This window comes from Camellia sinensis, chromosome 13 (assembly GCF_055761805.1).
Source record: "Camellia sinensis isolate YWXY chromosome 13, ASM5576180v1, whole genome shotgun sequence".
Classification (NCBI taxonomy): domain Eukaryota; kingdom Viridiplantae; phylum Streptophyta; class Magnoliopsida; order Ericales; family Theaceae; genus Camellia; species Camellia sinensis.
The window spans coordinates 71,336,718-71,351,921 of NC_138973.1; the positions used below are offsets into that span (position 1 = coordinate 71,336,718).

At 34.9% G+C, this 15,204-nt stretch overlaps 1 protein-coding gene and 1 non-coding gene across 3 annotated transcripts in view; both read left to right on the plus strand.

Moving 5' to 3' along the window:
* LOC114315938 (short-chain dehydrogenase/reductase 1-like) overlaps positions 1 to 13,857 on the plus strand; it is an 88,279-nt gene extending 74,422 nt beyond the window's left edge. Inside the window, exons 1-5 of one of the 2 annotated variants that reach the window (XM_082902493.1) lie at positions 10,520 to 10,795; positions 10,909 to 11,152; positions 12,622 to 12,684; positions 12,910 to 13,089; positions 13,211 to 13,857. In XM_082902493.1, coding sequence (XP_082758619.1) covers positions 10,779 to 10,795; positions 10,909 to 11,152; positions 12,622 to 12,684; positions 12,910 to 13,089; positions 13,211 to 13,588 — 882 coding nt within the window. In that variant the 5' untranslated portion in view covers positions 10,520 to 10,778 and the 3' untranslated portion in view covers positions 13,589 to 13,857. Of the gene's footprint in view, positions 1 to 10,519; positions 10,796 to 10,908; positions 11,153 to 12,621; positions 12,685 to 12,909; positions 13,090 to 13,210 lie in introns of those variants that run through there. The other variant, XM_082902494.1, reaches the window with a different exon arrangement.
* A 258-nt stretch (positions 13,858 to 14,115) lies between these two features.
* Positions 14,116 to 14,234, plus strand: LOC145806568 (5S ribosomal RNA). The gene has a single exon (XR_014349895.1). It is a non-coding gene; the product is annotated as a 5S ribosomal RNA (ribosomal RNA).
* The last annotated feature ends 970 nt before the right edge of the window (positions 14,235 to 15,204 follow it).

Here is a 15,204-nt window from a genome sequence, read left to right on the forward strand (position 1 = left end):
TTGCCACTTCGCTGATTATGACGGGGATCGAGCTTGCATGTCCGCCCTTGCTCGCCCGAGCGAAGGCTGCGTCTAGCAAAAAACCTAAGAAGGATGAATGTATGCTCGAGCAAAGGTTGTGTGGCTCGAGTGAAGCCACTTATGGAAAACACGCGTTTTTGGTTCCTCGCTCGAGCGAGAGAGTCTTCGCTCAAGCGAGCCTCACAGTTCCATATTTTTATAAGTACAGGTTTCTATCAGATTTTAGGATTACTCCTCCAGATCTTTTTCTTGGATATTAAGGTTTATATCTGGGAATATTTTGCTAGTTTTCTTTGATGTTTTGATTGAGTATTCAACTCATGGTTTAAAGAGTATACATCAAATGATTATTTCTTTGTTCTTCACAAAAAAGAGAGTTGTTCTTCGGTCGATTCTGAAGAATTCGAGCCTGAAGCTTTAGTGGATTCTGGAGTGGCTCATCATCAAGACAATTCCGAGGTGAAGACGGGATTGGAAGAGGCACATAGGGGTTGGTTCAATTCGGGGTAGATTCGCTAGGTAATTGAGAGTATACCTGTGTAATTCATTTATATCTTCTTAGTGGATTGTTCTGTGGCTGTTGCCCATGGTTTTTTTTATCACAATTGGAGGTGCTCCAATTGTGGTTTTTCCACGTTAAAATCGTTGTGTCGATTTGTCTTGATTGTTTGATTGAGATTGTTTTATTGCTTTAAATTGATACATAATCACAAGTCAATATCTAGCGGAGTTCTAGATTTTTCAATTGGTATCAGAGCAGGTCATTCTATTTTTTTTAAAAAAATCGTTTAGAACGAGATCTTGTTTGATTTGTGATAATGGATTCAATTCGTAAGGGAAATTCTATGGTTCGACCACCCCAACTTGACGGATCCAATTATTCGTTTTGGAAAGCTCAGATGAGCTCGTTTTTAAAATCTATTGATGAAAAAGTTTGGCAATCTGTCCTGTATGGCTGGACTGAACCGACAATTACCGTTGATGGAATAACATTCCCTAAACCAATTGATAAGTGGGACACAATTGATTATCAAAATAGTAGCTTGAATAGTAAAGCTATCAATTCTCTCTTTTGCGCTGTCACACCTAAAGAGTTTAGTCATATTTGCAATTACGAAGTCGCAAAAGAGGCTTGGGATATTTTACAAACTATTCATGAGGGCACTCCTTCTGTTAAACGCTCAAAACTTCAAAGGCTCACGTCTAGTTTCGAAACCCTTTCAATGAAAGAAAGTGAGACCTTTGATGAATTTTATGCGAAGTTGAGTGACATTGTAAATTCCAACTTCAATTTAGGTGAAAAAATACCAGAATCCAAGATTGTAGGAAAAAATTTGAGGTCCTTACCCGATTGGTTCCAACCAAAAGTTACGGCTATTGAGGAGGCTCAAGATGTTGACAACCTCAAGCTAGATCATTTGGTTGGAAATCTCCAAACTTATGAGGCACATAGGAATTTCAAAAAAAAAAAACAAAAAGATATTGCTTTTAGTAGTGCTCATAGAGTTGGAGAGGATTCTGATGAGGATTGTGAGATAGATTCCAAGATTACAGCTGCTTTTGTTAAACAATTAAAAAAATCTTTTTTAAAAAAGAATCCTAATCTTTTGGAATCTACTCATACTCATAAATCTAAAGGCAAAAATAAATTCAAAATTAATTATATAGCCAAGAAGGAGAAAGGAAAGATACAAAGGAACTTTGAAAGAGTCTAATGCTATGAATGCCAAGGATTTGGCCACTTTGCTTCAGAATGCCCCACTCGTTTGAAGAAGAAGAAAGCCTTCGCCATCACTTGGGAAGATGAATCAGAATCTGATGAAGATGAAACTGACAATGAAGATCAAGGAGAAGAGGGACATAAACAATTCCTTGCTTTCATGGCAGCTTCCGAAACTGAAGAACGAACAGAGTATCCGAAGAGGTCGGTTGAGAATGTCACTGATGATGAATCCTCGGAGAGTGATAATGAAGAGCTTGAGCAAGCTTATGAAAAGTTGTATAATGAGTCTCTTAACTTATCCAAATTGAATGACAAACTCACAACGAAACTCAAAGCATGTGAAAGTGAGAATGTCAAACTTAAGGAGGAGATTTCTGAGGTTAGGATTGATGCCATCAAGATAGCTAATGATCGACAAGCTCTTTGTGCAAAACTCTTGACTTGTGAGACAGAGAGGAATAAGCTATAGCAAATCTATGCAACGTATGAAGAAAAGATTGAATCTCTCGAGATGTCTCAAGTTGCTTTGGAAGAACTAATGATCAAGAAAGAGGAAGAGCTCAAGTGTGCTATGGCTACCATTGGTCTTTGGAACAAAGGATCAAAGACTTTGGAGGATATCATTGGGTCTCAACAAATGTGTTGTGACAAGAGTGGCATTGGCTTTGGTGATAACAAAAAGCTAAAATAGAGTGCATCTACATCTCATGCTATAAGAACTCAAGGAAAGGGAGAACAAAAAATTCAACATAAGGATGGACTTCTAAAACTTCCTAGAGTTGGTAAGGTAAAAGAAAAGAAGATACACCCTGTTTTTATTTGTCATCATTGTGATATGCATGGTCATATTCGCCCTTATTGTTACAAGTTGCATGGAAAAGTGTCTCATAAAGATGGAAGAAATTCTAACATCTCATGGGGTAGGAGATACTTCATTGGTGGTAATGAGGTTAAGGGTCATATTAGACCTCATTATTTTGATTTGCTTGAGACCAAACGTGAACAGAGGTTTTGTTTGTCTAGACCTAGGAATAGGAAGTTGGACACCAAGTCTAGACGGGTTTCCATTGAAGGGAAAGGGAACCACAACGTCAAGACACCATCCAAGAACTGCAATTCTCACAACTTTCTTCATACTAAAGCGGTTTGGGTGCGAAAAGTTGACTTGTGTTAATTTGTATATTATTTTTAGTTTTTAGATTTCTGTGTGTTTTTTTTTTCTTTTTGAGTCACTTAATGTGTGCATGTTCGTTTTCTGTCTAGCTTTGTTTAGAAAAAGAAAAAAAAAAAAAAAACCAAAAAGATTTTCTTAGTACAGTTTTGCAAGCTTAAAATTTTTTTGAGTGGTCTTTGGTGCATATTAGAATTGATAAGAATATCCATTACATGTTAATATGTGTGTGCTTTCTGTGGTCATTACTCATTTCGGAGTGTGTGTTTTTTGATTAGTATATCTCATTCTATACACTCTCTTGGATTAACAAATATTGGAGTCTTCCGCCTTAGTGATTTTTTTTTTCTATGGACTTCTGGCATGGTATCTTTTGTTTTTCTAGAGGAATTGACCGATACTAGCATATCTTGGGTGATGTTGAGTCTCTTAACCACCTTCCATCTTTCTGCATCTTTACGACTTTCCTCTCAGTTCTTTATAGTCCAGCCATGAGGAAAAGGCTACCTCAGAGTCACCAACCAGGCCATCCTTATTATATCCATGCTTTTCTGGTTCAGTTTCCATACTCTTAAGCGTGTCAGCCGCCAATGAGTGTGAAAAGAAAGAAAAAAAAAAAGATGTGCAAAAGAAAGAAAAGAGAAAGATGTGAAAAAAAAGGAAAAAAAAATAAAGGATTCATTGATTGAGGGGGAGCCTCCGCCTTTACTCACCAAATGCCCCTTGATTTCTAGTGGTTTGACTTTCCGTAGTTGTGCTTAGATTCTCTTGACGAAGGTTCAGCTATCTGATCACTACTAGGATTTGAATCTAGTGTTTGTCGAACTCCAAGAGTCACACACACACTTTTATCATGGGATCTATGCTTTTCACACAATGCATCACTTTCTTTTATGAGAAATCTTCTCGAGGTTGTGCACATTGTGTTTTCAAGTAATTGTGCTTCTTGGATAATCTTGTGTGTTTTAAGGTACAACTCTGAAATTCCTTACTTGCTCCACCATATTATTTTTGTTGGATTCTTTTTGTTCATTGTTTTCTGTACAGTGTTTGTGGTTGCTTTGAGTGAAAGAGAGATTGGCTTTAGTTGGTTTGCATGATGCTATGTATTGCTTCTTTATTATTTCTTTTTTGCATGCTCCTGATATTTACATAATCTTATCATTGCTTGTGTAGTTTTTGATCTTGCTTTAGTTGATTGAGATTCCTTTGTCAATTCGTGACAAAAAGGGGGAGTAATGTTGTCCGGTGCATGTGTCTTAGGATTTCATGTATTCATGCCATGTGTCGGGTGCATGTGTCTTAGTTTTCAGGTTTTCATGCTACATGTTCTTAAAATCTCTAAGTCACATCTATTCATGTTTTCCATCTCATGCTTCAAATGCTTCAAGATAATCTAGCCATATGTTTATTGCTTTTTCATATACTCTTGTGGGACTAATAGTTGTTTTGGAGATTATGGCACTAATAGCTGTTTTGCAGATCATGATTTTGAGAAAGAAGTTTGCGTTTGTTGGCTGTAATGGGTTGGGGTGATTAGGATTTTATTTGTTAGGTGTGTTTTGTCACGGCATTGCCAAAGGGGGAGATTGTTAGGTTTTTATTCTTGGCAATCCCGTTTGACAAAACTCCTTTCAGTTGTACTTATTTTCGCACTTTTTATTTCAGTGAGGTTATGAGTTTTTAGATGCGAATCCAATCCAAATTGTGCCTTGCAGAGAAGTTTGAGATGTTAATACTTTCAAGATTGCCACTTCGCTGATTATGATAGGGATCGAGCTGCCTGGTCAGCTCGCTGATTATGATTAGGATAAATGTACGCTCGAGCAAAGGTTGTATGGCTTGAGCGAAGCCACTTATGGAAAACACGCGTTTTTGGTTCCTCGCTCGAGCGAGAGAGTCTTCGCTCGAGCGAGCCTCGCAGTTCCAGATTTCTATAAGTACGGGTTTCTATCAGATTTTAGGATTACTCCTCCAGATCTTCTTCTTGGATATTAAGGTTTATATCTGGAGATATTTTGCTAGTTTTCTTTGATGTTTTGATTGAGTATTCAACTCATGGTTTAAAGAGTATACATCGAAGGATTATTTGTTTGTTCTACACAAAAGAGAGAGTTGTTCTTTCGGTGGATTCTGAAGAATTCAAGCCTGAAGCTTTGGTGGATTCTGGAGTGGCTCACCGTCAAGACAATTCCGAGGTGAAGACGGGGTTGGAAGAGGCACATAGGGGTTGGTTCAATTCGGGAGTGGATTCGCTAGGTAATTGAAAGTATACCTGTATAATTCCTTTATATCTTCTTAGTGGATGATTTTGTGGCTGTTACCCGTGGTTTTTTTATCACAATTGGAGGCGCTCCAATTGTGGTTTTTCCACGTTAAAATCGTTGTGTCGATTTGTCTTGATTGTTTGATTGGGATTGTTTTATTGCTTTAAATTGATACATAATCACAAATCAATATCTAGCGGAGTTCTAGATTTTTCACCCCAGATCTGAATTACGTCTAGCCACTACTAAGATTCCCCCCCCCCCCACACACAGTGGACAGTCTACATAACTCATCCACAAAAGGAAACCAGTTCCCACCCGCTGATGCGTACTTAGCACATAAAACGATCTTCCACATTGCATCATCCTCCTTGCCAAATCTCTACCACCATTTTGCTAGCAAGCAATCATTGAATTCTCTAATATCCTTGATACTCAAACCTCCATTAAGCCTGTTTTTTGTTACTTTTCCTCATTTGACCATGTGCAATTTCCATTTCAGCTCCGCACCTCTCCATAAGAAGGCTGCTTGCACCCTATCTAGTATCTTTGCTAAATCTTCTGGCATTTTAAATAAAGAAAGATAGTATACCGGTAAACTATTCAGCATAGCTTTAATCAATGTAACTCTACCACGATATGAGAGAAGCTTTCTTTTCCATGATGCTAACTTAAGTTTGAACTTTTCAATCACTGGTTTCCAAGTAGAAAATCTACTAGGACTTGCCCCCAAAGGTAATCCTAAGTATGTGAAATGAAGTTTTTGACTCTTGCATCTTAGAATATTAGCGAAGTCTTTCACTACACTGTCTTCCACACCCATCCCACAAACACGACTTTTATGGAAATTAATTTTGAGCCCAAACATTAACTCAAAACACCATAGAATTCTTTTAAATGTCAGGATCTCACCCCTGTCAACTTTACAAAATATCACCGTGTCGTCAGCAAACTGTAAGTATGATAAACCCCCCTCTCCAGCTCCTATCTTTACACCTCTGATTAAGCCCAGATTCCTGGCTCTGCTCATTAAAATATTCAATGCCTTAGCCACAACAATAAAGAGAAAATGGGATAGTGGGTTGCCCTGACGAAGCCCTTTTTCAGGATAGAATTCATTCGTTGGCGACCCATTCACCAACATTGATATTCTTGCCGATGCAACACACTCCTTAATCCACCCAACGAACCGAGAACCGAATCCGAAATTTTGCAACATCTGCAATAAAAATTCCCAATTTACGGAATCATACACCTTTTGGAAATCAAGTTTTAGTATGACCTCTTGCTTATGGCTCCTTTTCCACCAGTCAACGAATTCATTGGCTATCATGACCCCACCAAGATGTTCCTACCCTTCAGAAATGCTGATTGTACATTGCTAACCACCCTAGGCAGGACTTTCTTCATTCTATTTGCAAGCACCTTGGTGAGAATTTTATACATCGACCCAATCAAACTAATTGGTCGATAATCCAGTAAGGTAACGGGGCAGTCCTTCTTTGGAATTAGAGTAATAAAAGAATTGGAAATACCTTTTGCTAATTTTGCATGACGATGGAAGTCCTTAAAAAACTGCATAATGTCTGACTTAAATATCTTCCAACATTTTTAAAACAAACCATGGTGAATCCATCCAGACCCAGCACTTTATTGCCATCGCACTCCTTGATAGCACTCCAAACTTCAAAGTGAAATTTTTGCTCAAACTAGAAGGACTAATAATGTAATTTACACAATTAGTGTCATGACCCGAACCCGCCCCATAGGTTAGGATCATTACCTACGGCCTCAGACAGAAAATAGATTTTTAAATAAACATATGGGGCCAAAAGCAGAAACAGACTTAAAAATTTTGTCCAATGAGCTGTGCTTACATGATAAAGCGAAACATTTCATAAACAGTCCATAATAACTCACACATAAAAACAGAGTTAATATCTTATACATCCAGAAACTTCAAGACATGTATGTAGTTAGCCAAACAAAGCAAACTTATATGCATGGATGATCCAACGTATTCACCGATAAAGCAAAAGTGTAAACACAAGAACAAAAATAAGGTCTCGTGCGTGAGACGTACGGGCTGACTCCGCAAAACTTGACTTCCTCTCATATCTTTCACTGAGGTTGGGTTTGGATATCTCTTTGCTCACCTACACACATATAAATGAGAGTGAGCGATAGCCCAGTGAATAATATCAAAATAAAGAAGTTACATGAATGAAATTCGTAACAGACATATCTAACGGCCTTAGGCCCATTCACGTCATCTAATACATCAAACGGCCTCAAGCCCAAACATATCAAACGGCTTTTGGCTTAATCATTTATGTCAGACGGACTTTGGCCCAATCATTCATGTCAGACAGCCTTTGGCCTAATCATTCATGTCAGATGGCCCTTGGCCCAATTATTCATTTCAGACTATCATTCATGTCAGATGGCCTTTGGCCCAATCATTCATGTCAGACGGCCCTTAGTCCAATTATTCATGTCAGACTATCATTCATGTCAAACGGCCTTTGGCCCAATCATTCATGTTAGACGACCCTTGGCCCAATTATTCGTGTCAGACTATCATTCATGGCAAACGACATTTGGCTCAATCATTCATGTCAGACAGCCCTTGGCCCAATTATTCATGTCAGACTATCATTCATGTCAAAACGGCCTTTGGCCCAATTATTCATGTCAGACGGATTTATGTGTGTTTCATACTCATGATCATGATCGTATTCATATTCACTTAGTCTTAAGCAAAAGACTGACATTTAGAATACTCATTCTTAATTCAAACATACAAATCCATAAGGCATGTACAGAAGTAACGTTTGGGAAAACAACATACTGGAACATAGTTTTACTAAGATATTACTCACAGTGTTCTACTGGTGGATTTGTCCTTATGCTCGACCCTACACAATTCATAACACATATTGGGTCACAAACAATTCAATCCGTTCTTTAATCTATTTATTTCTCTTAGGCTTCTTTCTTTACCCTTTAGGTCATTTACAAAGCTCAATGTATTCCTAAGAGTGCTTAGAAATGAAAGAGAACAGAAAACAAAAAACAAAAAACAAAACCATTTTTCATAATTTCAGGAACAAGGTTCTCCGTTCGAGCGCGGATTTAGCCGCTCGAGCGGACCACTTTGGTCTACAAAAGTACTGGTTACTACATTTCCACGCTCGAGCATGACTCTTTCCGCTCGAGCGGACATCAATGTCTACAAAAGTTCTGGAAGCCAACATTTCACATTCGAGCGGTGCCTTCCCCGCTCGAGCAGACATGCCGAATTCTGGAATTTCCAGAATTGCATTTGAAGCTCAAACTTAGCATTCAAAGGGTCTAAAACTCATGTTCTTGATACAAAATTATGGAAATCTTTATACAATAGGAGGCCATAAGAAAATTGAGTCTAATTTGTCCAAAATCATAATTCAATTCCCAAATTATTTCACATTTTTCTTGACAACCCATACCAACTTCATATCTTTAAAACTCATGCAAATTAATTTCCATATCACTTTGAATTTCACATGCATGTGCGATAGGCTTCATTTTCAACTTAAATAACACAATTGATGCTCATCTTCAGCAAACATGATCAATTTTAAATCAATTACATCAAAACTCCTTTAATTTACAAATTAAGTTCTTTGTTCATAAACCCATAATTTTCCAAAGCTTAATTCTCATTACATCAAAACATGAAATCAATTATTTTAAATCCATAATGCATGTAAATTTATATCTCATATATATCAAGATTTCTAAGCCCAAGCTCAATTGAAGAATTATAATTATTTGCATATTGATTAACTTAACCATGTTCATGAATTAATTCTTTAATTTCTCTAAATTACATGCATGTAAAAATAAGACTCAAATTCATATAAGATATGCAAAATCAAACCCAAAATAATTAATTTCTAGGTTAATTTCCATAAGTTTGAACCCAACTCCATTGCATGGACCAAATCTTCAAATAAATCTTGATGCATGTAATCTATGGGACTCGATTCAAGAAATCTATTATACATGATGCATGTAAATGTAGACTTAAATACTCATAGAATTCCCTCATGCATGCAGCAATGGAGCTTGATTTCATGCAAGATTATAAAAATTAATCTCAAAATAATTACTTTCTAAATCAATTTCTATAATCATGAATCTAATTTAATTTCAACATCTTCTTACTAATTTCCTTTTAATTACATGAAATTGAGCCCAATTATTTCTTAAATCAAATTTTTACATGAATTTCTTGCAAGAATTAAGCTTAGATTCCTTACCTAGAACTTTAATTTGTTGAATCTCTTGAGTTCTTTCTTCAATTTTCCAGCACAAACTTAGATGATTCTTCTTCCCTCCTTGTTCTCTCTTTCTCCCCCTCGGTTCTCCTCCTTTTTTTGAGCTTCTCCAGCAGAAAGAAAATGAGTTCAACCTGACTCTCTCATTTACACATAACACACATGCATACCTCTCCCTTCAACACGTGCACACACCTCACATATTGAGGCTCCAGCACAACACTTCACTAGGCACATACATACACAGATTTCTCAGTACACCCACCTAAGTTTCTCGGCGCACCCACACCCACAATTCTAATTTGTTCCCTAATGCAATTTATACTTAGGATTAATTTAATTAAGCAACACTTAATCTTAATAAATCTTAGCTAACACATAATTAATTAATCGTAACTAATCACAAATCCCACATAATTTAATTAGTCTAATTTGACTTCCTTAAGAGCCCAATTAATTATATTTAATTTATCAATCTAAATTAGATTTTTAATCAAACTTCTAAAAGGCTCTAAATATTAAATTAAACTTATTGTCATCATCAATTTTGATTTCCCAAATCATTTAGGCCTTTAATTTCTAATTAGACTCCAAATTTCCGTCAACAAATTACATATTTAAACTAGACATCCCATAAATAAATTTAACCCGTAATAATCACAATTCTCAATTCTCATAATTTAACTAACTTAATTAACTCCAATTCGGACCTAATTAATCGAATTTCAATTTTACTAAACTGAATCGAATATTTAAGTAACTCCCAAATGGGTCCGTAATTAAAATTAAATTGATTCAACTTCTTAATTTCGCTTCTTTAAGCCATTTGGACCCTTAAAATAAATCTTCAATAGAATCATATACGAATCAGATTCCACAATTCTCACAAGTCCCAAATTAAATTAGGATAACGACTAATTAAAATCCCAAATCTCCTTAATTGACTAATTAAAATCTCAAATCTCCTTAATTAATCAAATATAAAACATTATACATGACGGGTCATCACAATTAGTTTTGATGATCTCATCGCATACGTGTTCTTTTGTTTTGCTTGACTGGATATGGGTTGATGTTGTCATCGCATACGACCAAATACTAATAAACAACTATATATATTTGACAGGGCCCAGTGTTGCACTGCACCAATCCAAAACAGATCAAGCTAAAATCAACTACCAAAACCAACTATAAATATCCTCCAAACCCATACCCTCCACAGCATATACAAAGCCACCATTTTTACATTTTTGCAAATACCATATTCATATAAAATGGAACAGGCAAAGAGGTACTACTACCATATCTCATATGACCATGTTATTCACTCTTGTGAAGTCTTCAACTACATGTTTTGATTGATTCTTAATTTTCTTCACTTTCACATCTTTATTTTTTATTCAGGATTGCTGTTGTCACTGGAGGAAACAAAGGAATTGGGCTAGAGATTTGCAGACAATTAGCTTCTAATGGGACAATGGTGATTTTAACAGCAAGAGATGAGAAACGTGGTCTCGAAACTGTGGAAAATCTCAAAGCTTGTGGGCTATCTCATATACTTTTTCACCAGCTTGAGGTGACAGACCAGGCCAGTATTGCTTCCATGGCTGATTTCATCAAAAATAAATTCGGGAAGCTTGACATATTGGTAAGATTTAAAGCTTATGTAACTTGTTTGGCTACATCTTTCATTTGTCATATGTTTTAGTGAGTGTCGCGCGCACTATGTTATAGTTTTTTAAATAATCCATTTAGAGTTTGGTTTTAATTTTTAGAAACTGTTTTTAGATAGATTTTCATTTATTTTTAGTGATTATTTCTTTTCATATTTTAGTCATTTTTTTTTTTAATTTAGAACTTTTTAGATTCATCAAGACTAGATGCATTTAAAAAGTATAAAAAAAAAAAATTAACAAAAATATGAAAAAAAATTAATAAAACCAAACGAAAATCTAAATAAAAATGCACATATTTTTTTAATTTGAATTTTTGTTGTTTTTAGCAATTTATTTTTATGTTTTAGTCAATTTGTTTTCTTTTTTTGAAGCATCTAAATTAGGTGCATTTAAGAAGTTAAAAAAAATGACTAAATTGTGGGGAAAAAAAATACTAAAAACAAATAAAAACTCATTTAAGAATAGTTTTTGAAATTTGAATCGAATCGGGTCTGGCTCTGGTCCAGACTAACACCTAAAACCGATTTAATTGGAAAGGGCCTACCTTGTGAAAATTGGGAAATACTGGCCTAACCCCCAAAATTGGTTTCTCACTATTTACACTAAGGGAGGCCATGTTTGTTTGGGTAGATATGACTTTGGAATTGAACTAATAATCTTGCAAAATGCATTACCTAACATTTGACTAAGAGAACTGAAATTTGGATTAATAGTTCATGCGGATATAATATCCTTCATATATGGGGACTATTGAATCCCAACAGCAAGATGGGATACAAAGCATAAGTTTGGACTAAATAATTAAATTACAAAATTGATATAAGCCAATTCAAACGTCAATTGATGATCCTAAAACTAACAATCTTAAGCATGTTATTTTCATCTAATCTAGTTCATCAGAACAAACAAGGCCATTGGCCTATGGTGGTTGAGGCAATGATTATGTGAAATTCAATAGTTTCTATTAAATTTTAGAGTAAAATACAAATACACCTCTGAGATTTGCTTAAAATACGAATTATTTCTTATGGTTTTGAAAATTACAAATACCCCGCTGTCAGAATTTTTCATTTAACAAAATTAATGGGAAAAATAAAATTTCTAACTACTCTCTTATACACAATTAAATTACCTAAATTATTAATTGAAATATATTTCTAACATCATTAAAACTGATAATTGACTTGTTAATTTATTAATAAAATATAATTTCCAAAACTATAAGAGGTAATCTGTATTTTAAGCAAATCTCAAATAGTATATTTATAATTTATCCTAAATTTTAATAGACGGACTCAACACACATCAAGCAACAATATTTAACATTTTTTTTTTCGCTTCTCTTTCTGTATACAACAGTTAAATTGAAATATAATTTTTTTTCTTCATATTTCCTGTCAATTTTGGAATAGCATATATAATTGAGTAAAAATTTGTGCAGGTGAATAATGCAGCAATTAGTGGAAGCATAATTGATGAGGAGGCTCAAAAGAGGCTAAACCAGGTTGATCTCCATCAACCAATGTTGTCTTATTTCAAGATATAGTGCATAATTTAAATATATATATATATATATATAGTGGTTTTGTTGCAAGTTAAAACATTTATCAGTTTTATGGTTGAGTATTTAATCAATTTTACAAACTCTATGGAGTTTGGAGCCACATACAAATTCTGTTTATGAATCAATTTCTCTAAAAATAATTTGTTATTGCCAACTTTGATGTAGATTGTAAGTTCAAATCTTAAAGCAGAGAAATTTATTGAGCAAAGTTATGAGATGGGAGAAGCTTGTCTAGGAACAAACTATTATGGAGTGAAGCTAGTGACTGAAGAGCTTATTCCACTTCTTCAACTATCAGACTCTGCCAAAATAGTTAATGTCTCCTCTACCATGGGGCAATTGGAGGTGCAAAAACTTTTCCATCATATAGAGAAATATATATATATATATATATATATAACATAATGATTTTTTTTTTTTTTTTGGTAGACTACTTTTGTATAACAACATTTCAATTATATTTCAGGTTGTTTTAAATGAAAAAGCCAAGGAGGAGTTAAGCGATACTGATAGTCTCACAGAAGAGAAAGTGGAGGAGGTGCTCAAGAGATATCTTGAGGATTTGAAGGAGGATTTGCTGGAAACCAAAGGATGGCCTGTTAATTTTTCGGCTTACATAATGTCCAAGGCAGCTCTCAATGCATACACGAGAGTTTTGGCAAAGAAGTATCCTAATATTGCTATAAATGCAGTGAGTCCTGGTTTTGTCAAAACAGACCTCAACCATCATAGAGGGATCTTGACTGTTGAACAAGGTGCAAAAGGGCCCGTGATGCTGGCTTTGCTGCCTAACGGTGGGCCTTCTGGCTTGTTCTATGATCAGATGGAAGTATCAACTTTTTGAACTAGAGAAATTACATATTTATATCACCTCCTATATGTATCAATACAATGAACACTCTGAGTGTACGTAGGACTCACAATAGTACATGTGAAAAGCCACACAAAAGGGCTGGAAAATTTTTGGTAAGCCATGCTTAATACAATTTAGGAAGTTCAAAATTAACTGGTAATGTATGTATGCATGAAAGAGTGAAGAATAGCATGCTTCTCATCTTCTATGTTATAGATGTTTTGGCTAATAAAGGTGTGTGCGACTCCAATATCAATTTTGTACTTTTTTTTTGGATTGGCAGTGGAATTAAAATTGTATTGATATTGTACAACCTAAATAGAGAGGACTCCCAATCCTCTAGTTGTGTTTGGTTGGAGGATTTGGGAAGGTATTTGCAAAGGAAAAGAGAAAATATAAATGAAATGAGAATAAAATAGACTTACATTTCACCTAATTTCGCATACCATTTTCCTTTCTATTTCCAAATCCCTTCTCAAATCCTCCAACCAAACACACTATAAAAGATAGAAAAAAAAGGGTGCCATCATACCAGCACTAACGCACCGGATCCCATCAAAACTCCGCAGTTAAGCGTGCTTGGGCGAGAGTAGTACTAGGATGGGTGACCCCCTGAGAAGTTCTCGTGTTGCACCTCTTTTGCCCCTTTTGCTGATCAAAAAAATAAAAGATAGAAAAAATAAAAATAATTCCATAAAAGAAGGGCATTACCTGGACCCCCAAAAAATAAACAAGATACTAAGGCCTCGTTTGAGAACAGGCTTTTTTAGTAATTTTTTGGCTAAAATGTGATGTAAAAAAACTAGTATATTTGGGATGAATTTTTAGCTTTTTACGAAAAGATGTGCAAAAAGTAGAGAGAAATGGAAATTTTTTACTTTTTGATATGGATTGTTGACTTTTTGATTTTTTTAGCGACTTTTTAGTTTTTTGACTAAAAAAAATCACTTGCCAAACGAGGCCTAATTAGCAATCTAATTTCGACACTCAGTTAAAAAATAATAATAATAAATAAAAATAAAAATAAAAATTGCCAGCACAACTCATTGACTTCAAAAACCAAAACTCATACCCAAAATATATATACATATATACACAAACTAGGGCAAGCCCCATTAGATAACTAAAACAGAGGCTAGAAGCAAAGTTCATTTACAAAAATTAGAAAGGCAGACAGTCATCCAACAGTAATTTAAGGGATCATTGCTTTTGGGGTATCTTTTCAAGTAAAAACGCCCATTAATGATAATGGGATCCAAGAAGAATTTTGCTCAGAAGTTCTAACAAGCATGGAACTTGACTATTAAGTCATTAATTAATCTAAAATTTCTCAAAATTAAGGTATTTTATTCATCTCATAATTTTTCATTCATTTTTTAGCACGATCGTGGCTTCTCTCAAGTTGTCATTTCAACTTGAGAGAGTGTTTGGGCTTCGTCGGCCCATTTTGGAATCGATTCTAATGATCCGAACTATTCATTTTATTAGATTCGTTGAGTAGAATATTCATGCAAAAAATAAGATGATTGGGCATGGGTAACTATACATTTGAATCATATTTATTTTAAAAAAATAGACGACAAATATAATTTTAAAAATAATTATCT